This window comes from Osmerus mordax, chromosome 1 (genome assembly GCF_038355195.1).
Source record: "Osmerus mordax isolate fOsmMor3 chromosome 1, fOsmMor3.pri, whole genome shotgun sequence".
Lineage (NCBI taxonomy): Eukaryota > Metazoa > Chordata > Actinopteri > Osmeriformes > Osmeridae > Osmerus > Osmerus mordax.
Window position 1 is genome coordinate 9,347,846 of NC_090050.1, and position 17,476 is coordinate 9,365,321.

General features: G+C 41.8%; 1 protein-coding gene across 1 annotated transcript; it reads left to right on the plus strand.

The window, feature by feature from the left end:
* The first annotated feature begins 2,266 nt into the window (after positions 1 to 2,266).
* Positions 2,267 to 4,377, plus strand: LOC136950414 (protein PHTF1-like). The gene is made up of 3 exons (XM_067244747.1): positions 2,267 to 2,348; positions 3,004 to 3,129; positions 3,355 to 4,377. Exons 1-3 carry the CDS (start codon positions 2,271 to 2,273, stop codon positions 3,373 to 3,375), a joined length of 225 nt encoding a protein of 74 aa, XP_067100848.1. The 5' UTR covers positions 2,267 to 2,270; the 3' UTR covers positions 3,376 to 4,377.
* The last annotated feature ends 13,099 nt before the right edge of the window (positions 4,378 to 17,476 follow it).

The window sequence follows — 17,476 nt, forward strand, 5'->3', positions numbered from 1 at the left end:
ATCCACTGACTTGCGGTGATGTCAGTAAGAGGCTAGGCACTGAGTTATGAAAGCCAGATTACCTAATTTACTGTTAGGTAGGGTGACCAGATTTGAGTTTGTGAAAAACTCGAATCTCAAATCCAAAACTTGTAGTTTGTGAAAGACCCAGAGAAACACATATCCGACGAGGCAAAATCCCGGACAATTTTGGAATCCCTGCCGGACGCATTTTTTAGGTCTCAAAAAGAGGACATGTCCGGGTAAAAGAGGACGTCTGGTCACACTACTGTTAGGCTAATATGTAAAAAACAGTAAACGCAGTAAACGGTACAAGCAGTAGCCTACAGCCGCTGACTATTAGCACAGCCACATAGCCAATCTTTTATTCCATACCAGTCAGTTTGAAACGATCGAAAAAAATGTGTCCCTTTTGCTGCAGTAGTCCATTTAAGTCTGGCGTAGACCTCCCTCTTGCTGTTAACTCTTTTTTTGAATAAAATCGATCTTGGAGTAATTCCTCAACTCTGTGATATCGGCACACACCGCTGCTGTCATTTTGAGTTGAATTTCGCGGGGATTACGTTTACAATGTAGCTGGTGTAATGACGTCAGCTGCGCAAATGTCCAGTAATATCTCGATTTTAATTGGTCCATGTTTGATACGTAACGTAGGTGATTACTGGCATAACATATTTACGTGCAAAGGCACAGCAGAGTTGTGCTTTTCTACATACATTTTGAAGAATACAGTATCAGTTTTTCGCTTGTCGTCCGCAGTGAATGGCTGTTTATTCTACAATTTTTGTTGTATAAAGATTATGCAACTGCTACATTTGTCATCGTAACATCTAAACAATTGGAATAGCACACATATTGCATATATAAATCACAAGACTAAACAGTAAAAATATAAATACAAGTTTATTAAATAAAATGATTTAATAAACATTTTTACGTTTGGCAGTGCCTACCTTGCCTACCCAGACTGCACGACACTGATGTGATGCTTTAGGTATTGGCTGTTTTAGCGTTTCCACCAAACAACAGTGCCACCCTCAGGCTGACAGTAATATTTCAGTGAAGCTGACCTGGCTATGGAGCATTCATAAAATATGTATAACATTTTTTAATTTTAAGTATTTTAATTTGAATGTATCTTGTCACACTGTGAGTGAAACAGTTAGTGAAGCATGGAAAAAATATTTTGTAAACATTTATATTGTATTTTTGTTACTATGATTTATGGCATGTTTCAAGTGCACCTACGGAACGAGCTCCAACATAAGCCTGTGCTCTGGTATTTTCATTTGGGTAACACGTGTGGGACTGAACTGTGAGCACTCTGCAAGGACTCAAAGGATAGTGTAATGTTCTCTTCTGTGCATGGTTTGAACAAAACAAGAACGTTTAATATTCTGATATTAATGTGATGTGATTGGTAGTACCATAAGTGATTTTTGAGTGAAAGGTGCATTTACAAATTTGGTAGTGAAGTAGGCCTACCTTTAAGAGGACTGATATTTATATTCATTGTATTTCAATTATTTCCTTTTGTCATCATTCATGTGTTTCTAGAGAAATGTCATAGGTGATTTAAACTGATCGTAAAGTTTCTCTAGTGGAGGCTTGAAAATAATAGTACCGGTAACTGGATATTGCCATATTTACACTTCATTGGTAAGCGTTTATATATTTCAGCCAGCTCACAATTCAGCTGCTGGGAACCCAGGTTCTAGTTTATCTTTATATTGATTAAATGTCCCATATGGCTAAGAAAAGTGTTACACACACCTACAGCGACGTAAAGTATGTACAATCACATATTTACAAACATACTCTCTCTCACACACACACATACACACACATACAGTCATATTTACAAACTCGCGTGCACACACACAGTGACCACACAACACTCGTTCGCTGAGTCACTCACGCACACACACAGATGCATTCTTCTGTATGCAGACACACACACTCACACATGCACACTCAGTAAACAAAAACTGGGAGTCAGGTGGCTGAGCGGTTAGGGAATCGGGCTAGTAATCAGAAGGTTCGATTCCCCGGCCGTGCAAAATGATGTTGTTGTCGTGCAAAATGATGTTGCAAGGCACTTCACCTTACTTGCCTCGGGGGAATGTCCCTGTACTTACTGTAAGTTGCTCTGGATAAGAGCGTCTGCTAAATGACTAAATGTAAATGTAAACACATGTACTCTGTCACACACGCTCCCTTACTCACAGCTAGTTTCCTGCTCCTTCCCCCAGATAAACCTGTATCTCAAGATGGAAAAGAAGCCCAACAAGAAAGAAGAACTGAACATAGTGAACAATGTTCTGAAGCTCGCAACTAAACTCATGAAAGTAAGTAACCCTCAGCAATCGTCTTGTTAAAAAATTAAGATGTATTCCGTTTGCAGACGGGTTTATCCATGCAATGTACAGAGGGGGATTTGAACCTGCAACCTATGGTTTAGTAGCAGTCACTACCACTGAGCTACTGTATCCCCATCCCCTGTATCACTGGTCTACATCTTTCACCAGGGACTGACTCATTTGTTACAAAGTTAGTACTGTAACTACTGTAACTGTGTCATTTTCAATTAACTGATGCATGGTAGGTGTAATAGTTAAAGTGCATCCGGAAAGTTTTCAAGGCGCTTCACTTTTTCCTCGTTACAGGTGTATTCCAAAATGGATTACATGTATTTTTTTCCTCAAAATTCTACACACAATACCCATAATAATAACAACGTGAAACAAGCTTTTTTTAAATGTTTGCAAATCTATAAAAAAAAAATTAACATACTTTTTTCACTTTGTCAAAACCAAGTCAGAATTCAACTTAAGATCCAAAGAGCTTGTATTTTCTTAAATGTATTTTATGTCTGTGATTCCAATACGTTCCGTGCTTTATCATGTCTGCCCTCTCCCCCTCCATTCCCATCTCCCTCAACCCACCCTCCTAACCCCTCCCCTACCCCAATCCCCGCTCCCCTTACTCCCCTCCTCCCCCCAGGAGTTGGACATCCCCTTCCGGCTGCTGGGTCTGACGGTGAACCCCCTGGTGTACAACATCACCCGGGTGGTCATCCTGTCAGCCCTGTCCGCCGTGGTCAGCGACCTGCTGGGCTTCAATATCAGGGTGAGCTCCTCCCCCTTCCCTCCCCCCCACTAGTCTACAATTAGTGAGCATGTCGAATGTACAACCTCCAATGCAGGAGTTAGTCTAGAACTAGGTTGCGATGCTCCCCAGGAAACAGGCCCTAGCACCTCCCTGTAGAGCGCGTCAACATTCACCATACAGCGTTCTTCAAGAGGGAATCTTTGAGCTGATGTTGCTTCCTCTCTTTCTCGTCCGTTCCCCCAGCTGTGGAAGATCAAGCCTTGATGGGAACGTGCCAAACCAAACCACTGAGTGTTGGACACTGGAAAACTGGACCAGCCCCTGATGCCTGTCCAGACGGGGCCAGCCGACCTTTGACCTTTTGGCCTGTCTGTTCTGAGAGTGTGCGTACCTACTGACCCTCCACCCCTGCTTCTCCGTAGCTTCCCTGGCCCCTCGGAGCACCAGATCTCCCTGGACCACCGCTCGCTTCGGCCCCTCTGTGACAAATCCCTTCTCCCTGTCCCTGGATGCTGCTAGCTCTCCCTGGACACTCTGTTAGCTGTCCCTGATGGATGTCCTGGACAACGCTGGCTGTCCCTGTTATCTCTTGTTGGGATGGATGCTACTCGGGTTGCCATGACTACCGTACCTCGGTGTCCCCTTCGTCCCTAGCATGTCACAGCAGCCGCTGGCTGGCCAGACCAGCGCCAAGACGCCTGAACATCACTCTTACCAGTCTTCCTTCTCTGGCTTCTCGTCTGTCAAACTAGTTGCCAATGGGTGCCTTTCCCCCAAAAAATGGGTTGTGTGATTGTTTGGTTAAGACAAATGAATGTGTTCTAGATCCGAAATAGGCAGTGGTGGTGGAATTCTGCAGTGGCATATTACCGGTAGTGAAAGCAAAACGTCACGGTTATGGCGTGACCATGTGTGACCTTTTAGGCGTCATCGAGGTTACGCGACGGTATGTAGACTAGGTCACTGTGCTCCATGTGCTAAAATGTGAAAGCGATTTCAGCGAAACACTACACGGATTAACAAGATGCTATTAACTGCATTGATGCTTCTTTTTATTTAAGGGGAACCAGAGCGCTTTATTTATTTGCAGTTTCAGCGTTGCAATTACTTGCCGAGTGGTATCTACAGAACTACATTCTTGGGGCGAAATCGATTGCTTTTGTATTGAAGACCAATATTCATCAAAGATACTATGCACAGGCGAGATGATTTTGTACGTGCAACATAATAGGAATGTTTGCCTCAATCTTTTGGAAGATAAATAAATTGTCCTTTTTTTAAGAACAGCTGACTTGTCTGTGTTTAGTTCATGTTTTATTTGCCTCTGCAATAATATCCCAGCAGGCTCTGGGAAGATGTGTAATATACATTTAGAAGCTGTTTATTTAGTGACTTCCACTAAAGATGGAGAAGTGAGTAAACACAAGAGGGATGTTGGATGTTGGGGGCAGTGAGTTTTTCACTCATTAATTACCCAGACTGGGGCATCCCACCATAGTGTAATTTGTCACGCAATAGTTTCATAATAAACCGAAAATATTTGTACCCTTCTGGAAAATGTACATCAACCCTTGAAAAAGGACGGCTTGTCATCTCTGAATAATCTGATGATGATACCTGCACAGTTCTGGGGGTTTCATCAAAGACTGTATTCAACAAGTTTCTATATCCTTGTTTTTTTTAAGTTCAGGGGACACTTTGACTGAGGATTTCCAGAACATACTCTCTGTCAATGTGATATGAAAAACAATGAGAATGGGAACTGATTTTTTTCTTATCTGGCCATTTTCCTCTTTCCAAGAATGAAGCAAAGCACTCAATGTTTTGGTGTCCACACTTTTGCACATATAGTTTAATCTGCCATCTTTCATTGAACAATTGAGTCCTCCATACACACTGTTGTTGCAGGTATTAAACAATCATAGACATCGCTGAGGTACCTAAAAGACACCATCTATTTGGAAAGATTCTATCGGTCTGATCTGAGTTCTTTACTTTGATAGATACCATCCACAAAAAGGCACAGATCAAGTGTTCTGCGTATGTTTTCTTCATGCAGACCACGATGGTATTGGCTGTAGACTCGTCTATTCTGCTCTGGAGCTGTAGAATGTGAGACCTTGCTAGTCCAAGGAGGACAAAAGGAACTCCACCTGCATTTCTAGGTTCCCAAGGACTTCTCCAGACATAATCTCAGGACAGCCATATAGATGGTGCTCAAAATCAAAGATGGCGTCCATCCATGACTGCATCTGGCTCTGAGAACACATTGAGACATCCAAAACATTTAGTACTGTAAATCTACAAAGACACAGTGAACACTGTCCAGGTAGAGTGTGTGAAGGGGAGAGAAAGAAAGAGTGTGAGACAGAGAGAAAGAGACTGCACCTTGATTCTTAATAAAAAGTTCTCAGATCTCTGGCTCCAGCTCTGTCCTGGTGGTCTGATGGACAGAATGACCCCAAAGAGCAGATGGAGGAATCCATTGGGCCTCTGGAGTAGCAGTAGAGAGACATGAGAGATGAGACACAGTCAACATAACAATAGGACTACAGAATGGTGGGTTGGACCAGCCAATAAGATTACACTATTATGTTTGTGTCTCTTACTGGGGCAGCATGGACTGTCTTGCCCTCCAAAAGGCCGAGCAGGATCATTTCAAAGAACAAATCAAGGAAATTGATTTGGGTGATCTGAAATCAAACAAGTGCATATTTTAAAGAACAGTATGACACAAAATGACAAAAAGATCAAAAACCTACATCACAACCTCATTCATTGCTATGGAATGACTGGAATCTGATCTGCTGTCTGGCTACACCTACTCCTGATTGGCTAATTTCCTCCATCATAGCCTGTCTGTTTCCTGGCTCATTGATGAAGGAGACCAGGCGGTCATAGGCTTGCTGAAAGTCCCTCACATCCTCAAAACAGAAACGTAATAAAACTCACACCTCAAACTTCTTATTGAGTACAAAACACTAAGACTCATTGCCCTCTCTCTTTCTCTCTCGCGGTATTGTGAATTCTGTAGTTACCTGGTTATTGAGCTGAACCAGTAGACCAAGAACCATCCGCCCAGCATGGCTGATGTAGTTAAGGGACTTGTTGGTGTTGGTCAGATCCTGGAAAATATTGGAGAACCATCGGGACACTGTATCTACATGAAGTAAAATGTAGAGACTCATGACAAATACTGTTTCTCGTTACCTTAAAGGTATTGCGGAGGGCAGCCAGTTTACCCTCAAAATCTGTGGTCCCTTTGTAGGCAAAATAGCTTCTGTATCAAGAAAATGAAATACTCATTGATATCGTGAGATGTACTGAAGAAGCACTTTAGGTTTCATTCTGTACACAGGAGAGTAGCAGGACTATTTTCATCCAGTATTCCTATAGAACTTACTGCATCAGGGGCACCTCCACAATTGGTTCCTCCACAATGTCCTCCTCAATATCCTGCAACACAAAAGCAACATTTGTCTCAATCTCAAGGCACCTTTCACTCAGTGGCCAGTGGAGTCACTGGCAGAGGTACAAGCCCATGTAAATGGAAAGACATTTTACCTGAGGAGTGTCGTCAAAGTGGGGAGAAGGAGCCGGGGGAGGAGGAGAGCCGTGAGGAGAGCGAGGTGGAGGAGGGTCACTGAAGGTGGACTCTGTGTTGGAGCGAGACCAGCTCGCCGTCCGTGTCTCACCTGCTGCCTCGGCGAAGCCCTCGAAAGTGGTCTTCACGTCCACCTCCTGTGGTTAGGAAACACAGAACATCTTTAGACGTTTAGTACACCGTTAAACAGTGACGACTCTCAACCGAACAAGACGTTTCGACAAGGATAGTGTCGTGCACCTGGCCATCCTCAAAGTACAAGAACTCCTTTCTTATGTTGATGCAGTAGGACGTCACGTGACTCATCTCTCTATCGAGTAACTAGGGAGGACAAAGCAGAACTCATCAGTTTATTACTAACTGATATCAAATCTGTGTCAAGCTGTCAACACTGAAGCAGCGTTGATGTCCGCTTGTGAACATTAGGTGTTCGACTGACCTGCACCCCTGTGACCTCCTGTTTGATGGTAGACACAGCCACCAATCCCTGAAAAAGACACACAGGAATACATTCAGTTTCCTCCAGGAACCGTAGGATCAGCCAGATGCTCTGGTTGGTGGCCTGTTCAGTCCTCAGTATTCTCTCACCTCAGGGGTCAGAAAGTCAATGTGGAGCTGTCTCTTCCACCACAGCTGGGTCCGTTGGTCCATGACTACACTGATCTTCTGCTCAACCTCCTCCAGGGTCTGTAAAGAGAGGGTTCCCTTAATATAAATGCAACATGTTGGGGATTGAACTTCAGTCTCCTAATTGCTAAGCCAAACATACCAACAGACCGAAAAGACATCCTTTGTTCCAAGGTTGAGATTAGAGCTTGTAACTCGCAGACAGGGCTGACTCATTAAGTGCGTTTCCACACTACCACGTTACCGTTGTGTGTGTGTGTGTGTGTGTGTGTGTGTAGTGGTCAATACAGAATCAGAGAAGTCCACATGACAGAGTTGTCTGAATTACCTGCAGTCGTCCGGTATTGCGCCTGGTGTTCGTGAAAACTGAGCCGTTCCAAGTATCCATGAGGGGTAGGTCCTCCTCAAAGAGTTCCTCCTTGTGGAACCTCTTAGATTTCTCCTCACTCAGGGAAGAGGCGTCCTTCTCCGGCTCAGGCAAGACAGGCTGCACAACAAGAGCCAAACAGTCACCCTAACTTGCAATTTAACACACTGTCCTTTGAAACAATCCTTTCAATCCTGTCTGTTTTGGTTTTCATTGTACTGCCGTGGCATACAAATAAGTGTAGATGCTAATAGTTTGGGCTTCTCATTCAGTTTATTTCGATGTTACTAAGATTACCTGTCCTCTGGAAAGGGTCAAAGCCTCCAAAGTCATTTTCCCGGCTACAGTGAGGTACACTTTGGGAAACTGTTTGGGCCAAACAGGGCCCATGAAGAAAGTCTGTGGCAGGGAAGATATTAAGACAATCAAGTACATCCTCTTGGTTGAGGGTGACTTCATGATTTAAGCCAGTTTATTATTTATTTTTAATCTCCAGACAGTAAATAATGGACTAAGGATATGGAATGTGGAGTGAAATAGTTACCAGATTGTCCAGAGATATTAAGATGCTCAGTACCAGCTTCCCAGCATGAGTCAGTTTGAGAACCGGCATGGGTGAAGGAGCCTTCATGGCAGAGAGAAAAGTTAGAGAATCTTAGGACTTGTATGGAAAATCGTTATTTGTGTCGAGTATATTATCAGTGTGTTACGATGACATAACTAGCTATTGCTATTTGCCCATGTTCTTAGTGATACGTCTATGCACCCTCTCAAACCGCTAACCCCAAACAGAGGAGACTTACAGGAAGCCACACTGGCCTGTAAAGGACCAGTGGTCCAGACAGAGGGCTGAACAGAGGGAGCAGCAGCTCCTCCTCAATGACCTGAGGAGGAAGAGGACAGTAGGTGGAGGAGGTTTTTAATGACAGTCCAGCATGAAACAAGCAAACAGTAATCATGTTGTCCCCCCGCCAGTGATGTACTGTAGTTCCACCCTTGGGTCAGTCAGTGACCAGACCGCCCCCTAGTGGATTAAAGTCCACATTACTGTGTGACAACCTGATGCACACATGGAGACCGATCCATACTGTCCTCCCGATTCCATTGTGATGGGGGATAAAGGAATTGGTATGAACAAGCATCCATTAATGGTGAGATACAATCTAGTAGGTTGTGTTGTCTTACAGTGCTGGTTCTTCTGCATTGGCCATTCTCTGAAGAATTAAACCTTGATCTTGGTGAGTGGTCTGGAGTTTGGCCCTGGTCTGAAGATCTTTGCCTCGACTGAAAAGGTCAAAATGTTTAGGCCTTTAGGAGCATTATTTAAATCAAACAGGTATAAATTGTAACCAGAGATAGGATGTGATGTAGTAGGTTTTGTTGCTCAACTGTACAGTCTTTGTCCTTTCCTGTGGGGGACTGAGGGCTCTTTCTCCACTGCCCAAAGATCTGTTTCAGAGGCTTTAGTTTACGTTTGTTTGACTTCTTCTTCGTGACTTTCTCTACCTTCATCAGACGGTGTCTACCGCCATCAGCTGAGAAGGAACTTTCTGATAGTTTGAACACAAAAAAGAATGGAATTAGCGATGTATCGTGAATTGTGTTTGTTATCCGGCAACTAGTTGTCCAAGGGCTCCTTAAACACTTACCATAATCTGTATCATCGTTTGTCTTCGCTGAGGAGGCAGACTTTCTTTTCATAGACACACAACAAGTCAGAAGGGAGAATAGGTGAAGAAATCTTGTAAGTGACTCTCCCCTAGAGACCCCTGGGTCACTTTGGGCCTGACCCATTAAGCCAATAAATAGTTTTGATCTCAAATGTAAATAATCAAATAACTATTGCTATCTGTAATGAGAAACTAACTCTGCTATTTCATGATCTAACTGAAAACTCTGAAACTTCGACTTAAAGCTCAAGTTGTAGATAACATCATAATTGCAAGGCTCATTGTGACATAATGTCCATCATGTGTGAAAAAAAAATCAAGTTGTTTACAAATTAAACTAGTCCGCTTTCAAGTATTCCAACGTGATATCAAAGGAACATAATAAATTACAGTAACACATTACAGTTTTTCACAATTGTTAACACACGTTTCTCAAAACAATAACGGCTTTCTCAAAACTGCACACACAAAACTGAAAAGCTCACACACAAAATGCTAAACCTGACACTCCTTTGCAAGATGACTCTTTGCCATCAAATCTCTTACCTGTTCACAAAATGCACTACCAAGCATTCACAGCACACAGTAGTGCAAAATTGAAAACACAATTCTAGAAATGGAACACACCATACGAATGACTCTGGGGAATCAGCCATTTCAACTTTTGTAAAATGTCTCAGTGTAGGCCTAATTTTTTCAAACATAAAACAGCACACATATGCGGCAAAAAAAGTTTTATTTCTGAACAGTACAGTACTGTCAACGGGCCTGCTCAACCCATTGCAGCACACAAAGTGATGTTCCCATCACGCTGGCCGGGGACCTCAACAATGGCGCGCTGGCCAATGACATTTCTGCCCCGGTGCCTCCTCTTCACCAGGTTGAATCCAACCTCATCAATGAATATGTATTCATATAGCTCATTAGCTGTGTCATGCTCCTGGATCCGCTGGAACAGACAGCATGATAATAATGCAAGTTATAGTATGGACACAGATGGGTCAAAGCAGTGGACTACAGTGAGACACTGTAGAAAAGGAACAATATTGGATTACAGGTACAATACATGCGTGTCAGTGCTGAATGTATGGGACTTACAAGCACAAACTCTTGCCGTAACTCCTTGATGTGGTCTGTGTTTCAGTCGAATAGGACCCTGTACACTTGTTTCATCCGCATGGCATTCCTGGGGCATTCCTTTCCCCCATGTTTCTGAATGTGACATGGTCAGCCAGGATCCACGAACCATTTTCACAATGTCAGTCTCCTGTTCGGCTGTGAAAGTGCATGTTCTTCCTCCACGGTGTGGTTCTCTTTCAGTTCTGCAAAATACAAATACAGTGAGCACACTGTATTCTATTGATATGCAGTATTTCAGTACACAAGGCAAATATAATTCATACCTGTTCTCTATTCTAAAGGTTCTAATGATGGCCAGCCTCCCTCATGCTCAAACCATGGTTGAGCACATGGTCAACCATGGTGGCCCGAATCTCATTGGAGATCACCGTTCTCTTTCTTCTTTCTCCTCCTCCTCCTTCTTCTTCTCCTCTTCCTCCTCCTCCTTCTTGTCATCCTCCTCTTCCTCCTCCTTATCCTCCTCCTTGTCATCCTCTCCCTCCTCTTCCTTGTCCTCTTCCTTGTCCTCTTCCTTGTCCTCTTCCTTTTAATTCTGCAGTCCTGATCGCAAATTGCTCACCAGACCTAAGATTTGAATATTTGTGTGTTGTAGGTTGATGCTTTGAGAGCTTTACTTGAGAAGTGTGTTTAACAACTGAACATTGTGTGTAGTGTTTTGACAACAAGGTGATGTGTAATTGACATCAGTGTGTAAACAAGGAAAGTCAGAGTCTAATGCAGATAAGGGAGTGTGAAGTAGTGCCAAATTGGGTCGAGCAATTGGTACATGAAGTGAAGGTTGTGAAAATTGTGCCAAAGTGTTGCTTTTTGTGTGTTAACAATTGTGAAAAACTGTAATGAGGTGCTTCAACTAGAGTTAAAGCTGGTTAATGAATGGATCTTGGAAAATAAGATGAAGTTGAATGTTTTAAAAACTAAATGCATGGTTATAGGTTCTAAATATTCTCTCCGGACAGATCAGAAATTAAGCCTCTCTTTAAAGGGTGCTACTATGGAGCAGGTCAAAGAAGTCAAACTGTTGGGTGTCATTATTGACGAAACACTGTCATGGTCCACTCAGATTAAAAATTAGAAGGAGTGCTCATCTGCTAACCAACACAACAATTAGACTACTCATACAATCTCTAGTTCTGTCAAATCTGGACTACTGTCCTGTTATCTGGTCTAGTGCATCAAAGCAGGAACTTAATAAACTTCAGCTTGCTCCGAACAGAGCGGCAAGACTAACACTTGACTGCTCTGTCAGGAGTAGTGTGGAGGATATGCATGCCAGGCTGTCATGGGTGAGGGTGGATGAAAGACTGGCATGCAGCCTTATTCTGTTCTTAAATAATGTCTATTTCTCACAGAAACCCGTCAGTTTGTCTCTACAGCTATCACATGTAAATGAGACACAGTTTTAATACTAGACAGGCACTAAGTGGTCACTTTACTCTTCCTCTACCCAGAACCAATGCACTTAAGAAAACGGTAATGTACAGAGCTATTGCATACTGGAATGTGCTCCCCTCATATTTGACTCTAACAAGAAATACATGTGATTTCAAAAGGAAACTTAAGGCAGCAATAATCAGAAATGAAATTAGAGTAGATTAGGTTATTATTTTAGGACAGACAACAATGATGTTTTAAGTCTGTTTTTGTTTGTTATTTTATTTTTACTGTAAATGTTGTTTTCTAAGTTTGTGTTTTTGTTCACCAACATTGATCATGTTGTACTGCATGTTATGATTTATATTGTAATGTTTTCTGCCTGAATCCCAGGAATAATAGTCTCCACTACGGTGTAGACTTATGGGGATCCTTAATAAACATAAACATAAACGGAGGCGTTGCCTCGACATACCAACTGAGGCACTGTATCGACATACCAACTGAGGCTTTGCTCGACGTACCAACTGAGGCGTTTGCCTCGACATACCATGAGGCGTTGCCTCGACAGGCTCACATCCACAGTCCATGCTCTTATGGTTCTTCCCTTTGGCACTTATTTTGGTTGTTCACAATATGTGCTTCATGTGTTGGCTTCCCGCAATGTTTTTGGGGCTATCTTGTTGTTATTATCAGTGACCTATGCACTTTGTAAAGCTCTCTCTTGGAAGTCGCTTTAGATAAAAGCGTCTGCTAAATGAATAAATGTAAATGTAAGATGATAGCGTCCTCATGTGATCCACTGACGTGCGGTGATGTCAGTAAGAGGCTAGGCACTGAGTTATGAAAGCCAGATTACCTAATTGGGTGTGCTCAAGCCTTCGGCGAGAGCACAACCTTTGTTCTCTCACATATATATTATTATTATTTTTTTTTTTCTTTTTGCCCCCCTAAAACTCAGTAAATACTTGGCCTACATAGACAACGTAGGTGTCAAAAGTTTCGTCTTGGTAGCGATTGAGTTGCTTCTATTGGAATTTACGTTCCGTTGCATGGTTTAAGCTTAAATTAAGTTTTTGTGGCGAAAAGTGAAGCTAACGGTGGCTAATTTGCTAGCCACAGTCACTGACGTTACTAACGTCACTGCGTCACTAACGTCACGAAAACACGCGTGACTACCTTTGCCAGAACATTCGTTTAGCATCTGTTAACTTGGGGGATAGCTAGGCTAACTATAGCTTTACTGCAAGGCAGCTGCAGAAACGCCACAAGAGGCCAGGGTGATAACTATTTACTAATTTTACTTTGTGATATGACACACAATTGTGATGTGTAATGTACAATATAAGCTGATATTATTAAGGAAGTACATCTACTTTCGGAAACAGTAGTCTACTATTTCACTGAAGTATTAGCATCATGACATTAGCCTGTGTTTCCCGGGCAACACATACTACAGTGGTCTATGATGTAGCGTTATCTGTTTTCAATCGTTAAAATAAACATTCCTCACATATACATTTTCGTTGTAGGATTTATTCTGACATTAGAAAACGATTTGTTGGTGAAATTACCATTACCTGTGGTTTCAAACCAGTGTAGCTCACTGCAACGCTGTAGCTTACGCGAGACACACTACAAAAACATCTAGCTACAGTACACAGCTGTTTAGGAAGTCAAACGGCGACAGAAAACGTTCGGCACTCCCCTTACTTAAATCAAAAGTCTATCTAACTACTAACCTGAACTTCATTGCCACAGCCTAAACGTTGTCAATCTGTTCATGAAAATAATTAATTTCAGCCTAAACCGTACAACGGAACGTTAAATCCAATTCAACCAACGCAATCGCTACCAAGACGAACACAGCAGTAGTCTAGTACTGTACTGTACCGTAGTAGTACAATTTACCGGGGCAGCTTCTCAACACAGGGCTATATCGCATTTTGCGTTGTTACTGACAATGATCGCTACCAGTGAGCTTTTTATGAATGAGCAATTTTCCACTAAATAAATGTCAAGCTTATTTACGTTTTGGGGGGCATATTTTCAGTTAGCAGATGGTACCTTTTGAATTGCGATTCCATCTTCTACTGCCGGGTAACGTCGTAGAATAATCTTCAAAGGGGTTGTTTATTCATGAATGAATGCAATATGAGTAGGCTAAATGCCTGAAAATATCATGAGAAGAGAAAAACTTAAAATGACGTTTAAATCATAGAGATTAGGTCAATTTTTACACCGGTCTGCAATAATGTCACGAAAACACGCGTGACTACCTTTGGCAGAACATTCGTTTGGCATCTGTTAACTTGGGGGATAGCTAGGCTAACTATAGCTTTACTGCAAGGCAGCTGCAGAAACGCCACAAACAAAGAGGCCAGGGTGATAAATATTTACTCATTTTACTTTGTGATATGACACACAATTGTGATGTGTAATGTACAATATAAGCTGATATTATTAAGGAAGTACATCTACTTTCGGAAACAGTAGTCTACTATTTCACTGACATATTAGCATCATGACATTAGCCTGTGTTACCCGGGCAACACATACTACAGTGGTCTATGATGTATCTGTTTTCAATCGTTAAAATAAACATTCCTCACATACATTTTCGTTGTAGGATTTATTCTGACATTAGTAAACGATTTGTTGGTGAAATTACCATTACCTGTGGTTTCAAACCAGTGTAGCTCACTGCAACGCTGTAGCCTACTGTACCCGAGACACTAGTGTGAGTAGCTAACAACAACTCCTCAGCTGTTTAAGTCAAACGGCAACAGAACATGTTCGGCACTCCCCTTACTCAAAATTCTTTCAGTAGGGAAACTATCTGACTACTAACCTGAACTTCATTGCCACAGCCTAAACTTTGTCAATCTGTTCATGAAAATAATTAATTTCAGCCTAAACCGTACAACGGAACGTTTAATCGAATTCAACCAACGCAATCGCTATCAAGACGAACACAGCAGTAGTCTAGTACTGTACTGTAGTAGTAGAATTTACCGGGGCAGCTTCTCCACACAGGGCTATATCGCATTTTGAGTCACGAGAAGGGACAACTTAAAAGGACGTTTAAGTCATAGAGATTAGGTCCATTTGTACACCGGTCTGCCAAATGTATTCGTTTTGATTCAGCCTGTCAGCTGCCTCTTGCAGGGGAAATGAGAAGACATCATATTTCATTCTACACTTCACTCGTATTTTGAGTTGTAAATGAGCAGCAAAAAAAAGATGCTTTTAAATCTATGTAATCTTTATAAATAATAACTAGGCCCGATGCATTTTTATATAAAATATACAGACCCCTGTGCAACCGACGCAAGCAAGCACACCCTACAATTTCCCCAGAAATTGTACCCTCTCTAGTTTACTGTTAGGTAGGGTGACCAGATTTGAGTTTGTGAAAAACTCGAATCTCAAATCCAAAACTTGTAGTTTGTGAAAGACCCAGAGAAACACATATCCGACGAGGCAAAATCCCGGACAATTTTGGAATCCCTGCCGGACGCATTTTTAGGTCTCAAAAAGAGGACATGTCCGGGTAAAAGAGGACGTCTGGTCACACTACTGTTAGGCTAATATGTAAAAAACAGTAAACGCAGTAAACGGTACAAGCAGTAGCCTACAGCCGCTGACTATTAGCACAGCCACATAGCCAATCTTTTATTCCATACCAGTCAGTTTGAAACGATCGAAAAAAATGTGTCCCTTTTGCTGCAGTAGTCCATTTAAGTCTGGCGTAGACCTCCCTCTTGCTGTTAACTCTTTTTTTGAATAAAATCGATCTTGGAGTAATTCCTCAACTCTGTGATATCGGCACACACCGCTGCTGTCATTTTGACTTGAATTTCGCGGGGATTACGTTTACAATGTAGCTGGTGTAATGACGTTAGCTGCGCAAATGTCCAGTAATATCTCGATTTTAATTGGTCCATGTTTGATACGTAACGTAGGTGATTACTGGCATAACATATTTACGTGCAAAGGCACAGCAGAGTTGTGCTTTTCTACGTACATTTTGAAGAATACAGTATCAGTTTTTCGCTTGTCGTCCGCAGTGAATGGCTGTTTATTCTACAATTTTTGTTGTATAAAGATTATGCAACTGCTACATTTGTCATCGTAACATCTAAACAATTGGAATAACACACATATTGCATATATAAATCACAAGACTAAACAGTAAAAATATAAATACAAGTTTATTAAATAAAATGATTTAATAAACATTTTTACGTTTGGCAGTGCCTACCTTGCCTACCCAGACTGCACGACACTGATGTGATGCTTTAGGTATTGGCTGTTTTAGCGTTTCCACCAAACAACAGTGCCACCCTCAGGCTGACAGTAATATTTCAGTGAAGCTGACCTGGCTATGGAGCATTCATAAAATATGTATAACATTTTTTAATTTTAAGTATTTTAATTTGAATGTATCTTGTCACACTGTGAGTGAAACAGTTAGTGAAGCATGTAAAAAATATTTTGTAAACATTTATATTGTATTTTTGTTACTATGATTTATGGCATGTTTCAAGTGCACCTACGGAACGAGCTCCAACATAAGCCTGTGCTCTGGTATTTTCTTTTGGGTAACACGTGTGGGACTGAACTGTGAGCACTCTGCAAGGACTCAAAGGGTAGTGTAATGTTCTCTTCTGTGCATGGTTTGAACAAAACAAGAATGTTTAATATTCTGATATTAATGTGATGTGATTGGTAGTACCATAAGTGATTTTTGAGTGAAAGGTGCATTTACAAATTTGGTAGTGAAGTAGGCCTACCTTTAAGAGGACTGATATTTATATTCATTGTATTTCAATTATTTCCTTTTGTCATCATTCATGTGTTTCTAGAGAAATGTCATAGGTGATTTAAACTGATCGTAAAGTTTCTCTAGTGGAGGCTTGAAAATAATAGTACCGGTAACTGGATATTGCCATATTTACACTTCATTGGTAAGCGTTTATATATTTCAGCCAGCTCACAATTCAGCTGCTGGGAACCCAGGTTCTAGTTTATCTTTATATTGATTAAATGTCCCATATGGCTAAGAAAAGTGTTACACACACCTACAGCGACGTAAAGTATGTACAATCACATATTTACAAACATACTCTCTCTCACACACACACATACACACACATACAGTCATATTTACAAACTCGCGTGCACACACACAATGACCACACAACACTCGTTCGCTGAGTCACTCACGCACACACACACAGATGCATTCTTCTGTATGCAGACACACACACTCACACATGCACACTCAGTAAACAAAAACTGGGAGTCAGGTGGCTGAGCGGTTAGGGAATCGGGCTAGTAATCAGAAGGTTGCTGGTTCGATTCCCCGGCCGTGCAAAATGATGTTGTTGTCGTGCAAAATGATGTTGCAAGGCACTTCACCTTACTTGCCTCGGGGGAATGTCCCTGTACTTACTGTAAGTTGCTCTGGATAAGAGCGTCTGCTAAATGACTAAATGTAAATGTAAACACATGTACTCTGTCACACACGCTCCCTTACTCACAGCTAGTTTCCTGCTCCTTCCCCCAGATAAACCTGTATCT

Excerpts from the sequence above, each read along its gene's own strand:
- LOC136950414 (XM_067244747.1), top strand. The coding sequence starts at position 2,271 with ATGGAAAAGAAGCCCAACAAGAAAGAAGAACTGAACATAGTGAACAAT. Across the intron at positions 2,349-3,003 it reads TCGCAACTAAACTCATGAAA|GAGTTGGACATCCCCTTCCG; the intron begins GTAAGTAACCCT and ends TCCTCCCCCCAG. Across the intron at positions 3,130-3,354 it reads TGCTGGGCTTCAATATCAGG|CTGTGGAAGATCAAGCCTTG; the intron begins GTGAGCTCCTCC and ends CCGTTCCCCCAG.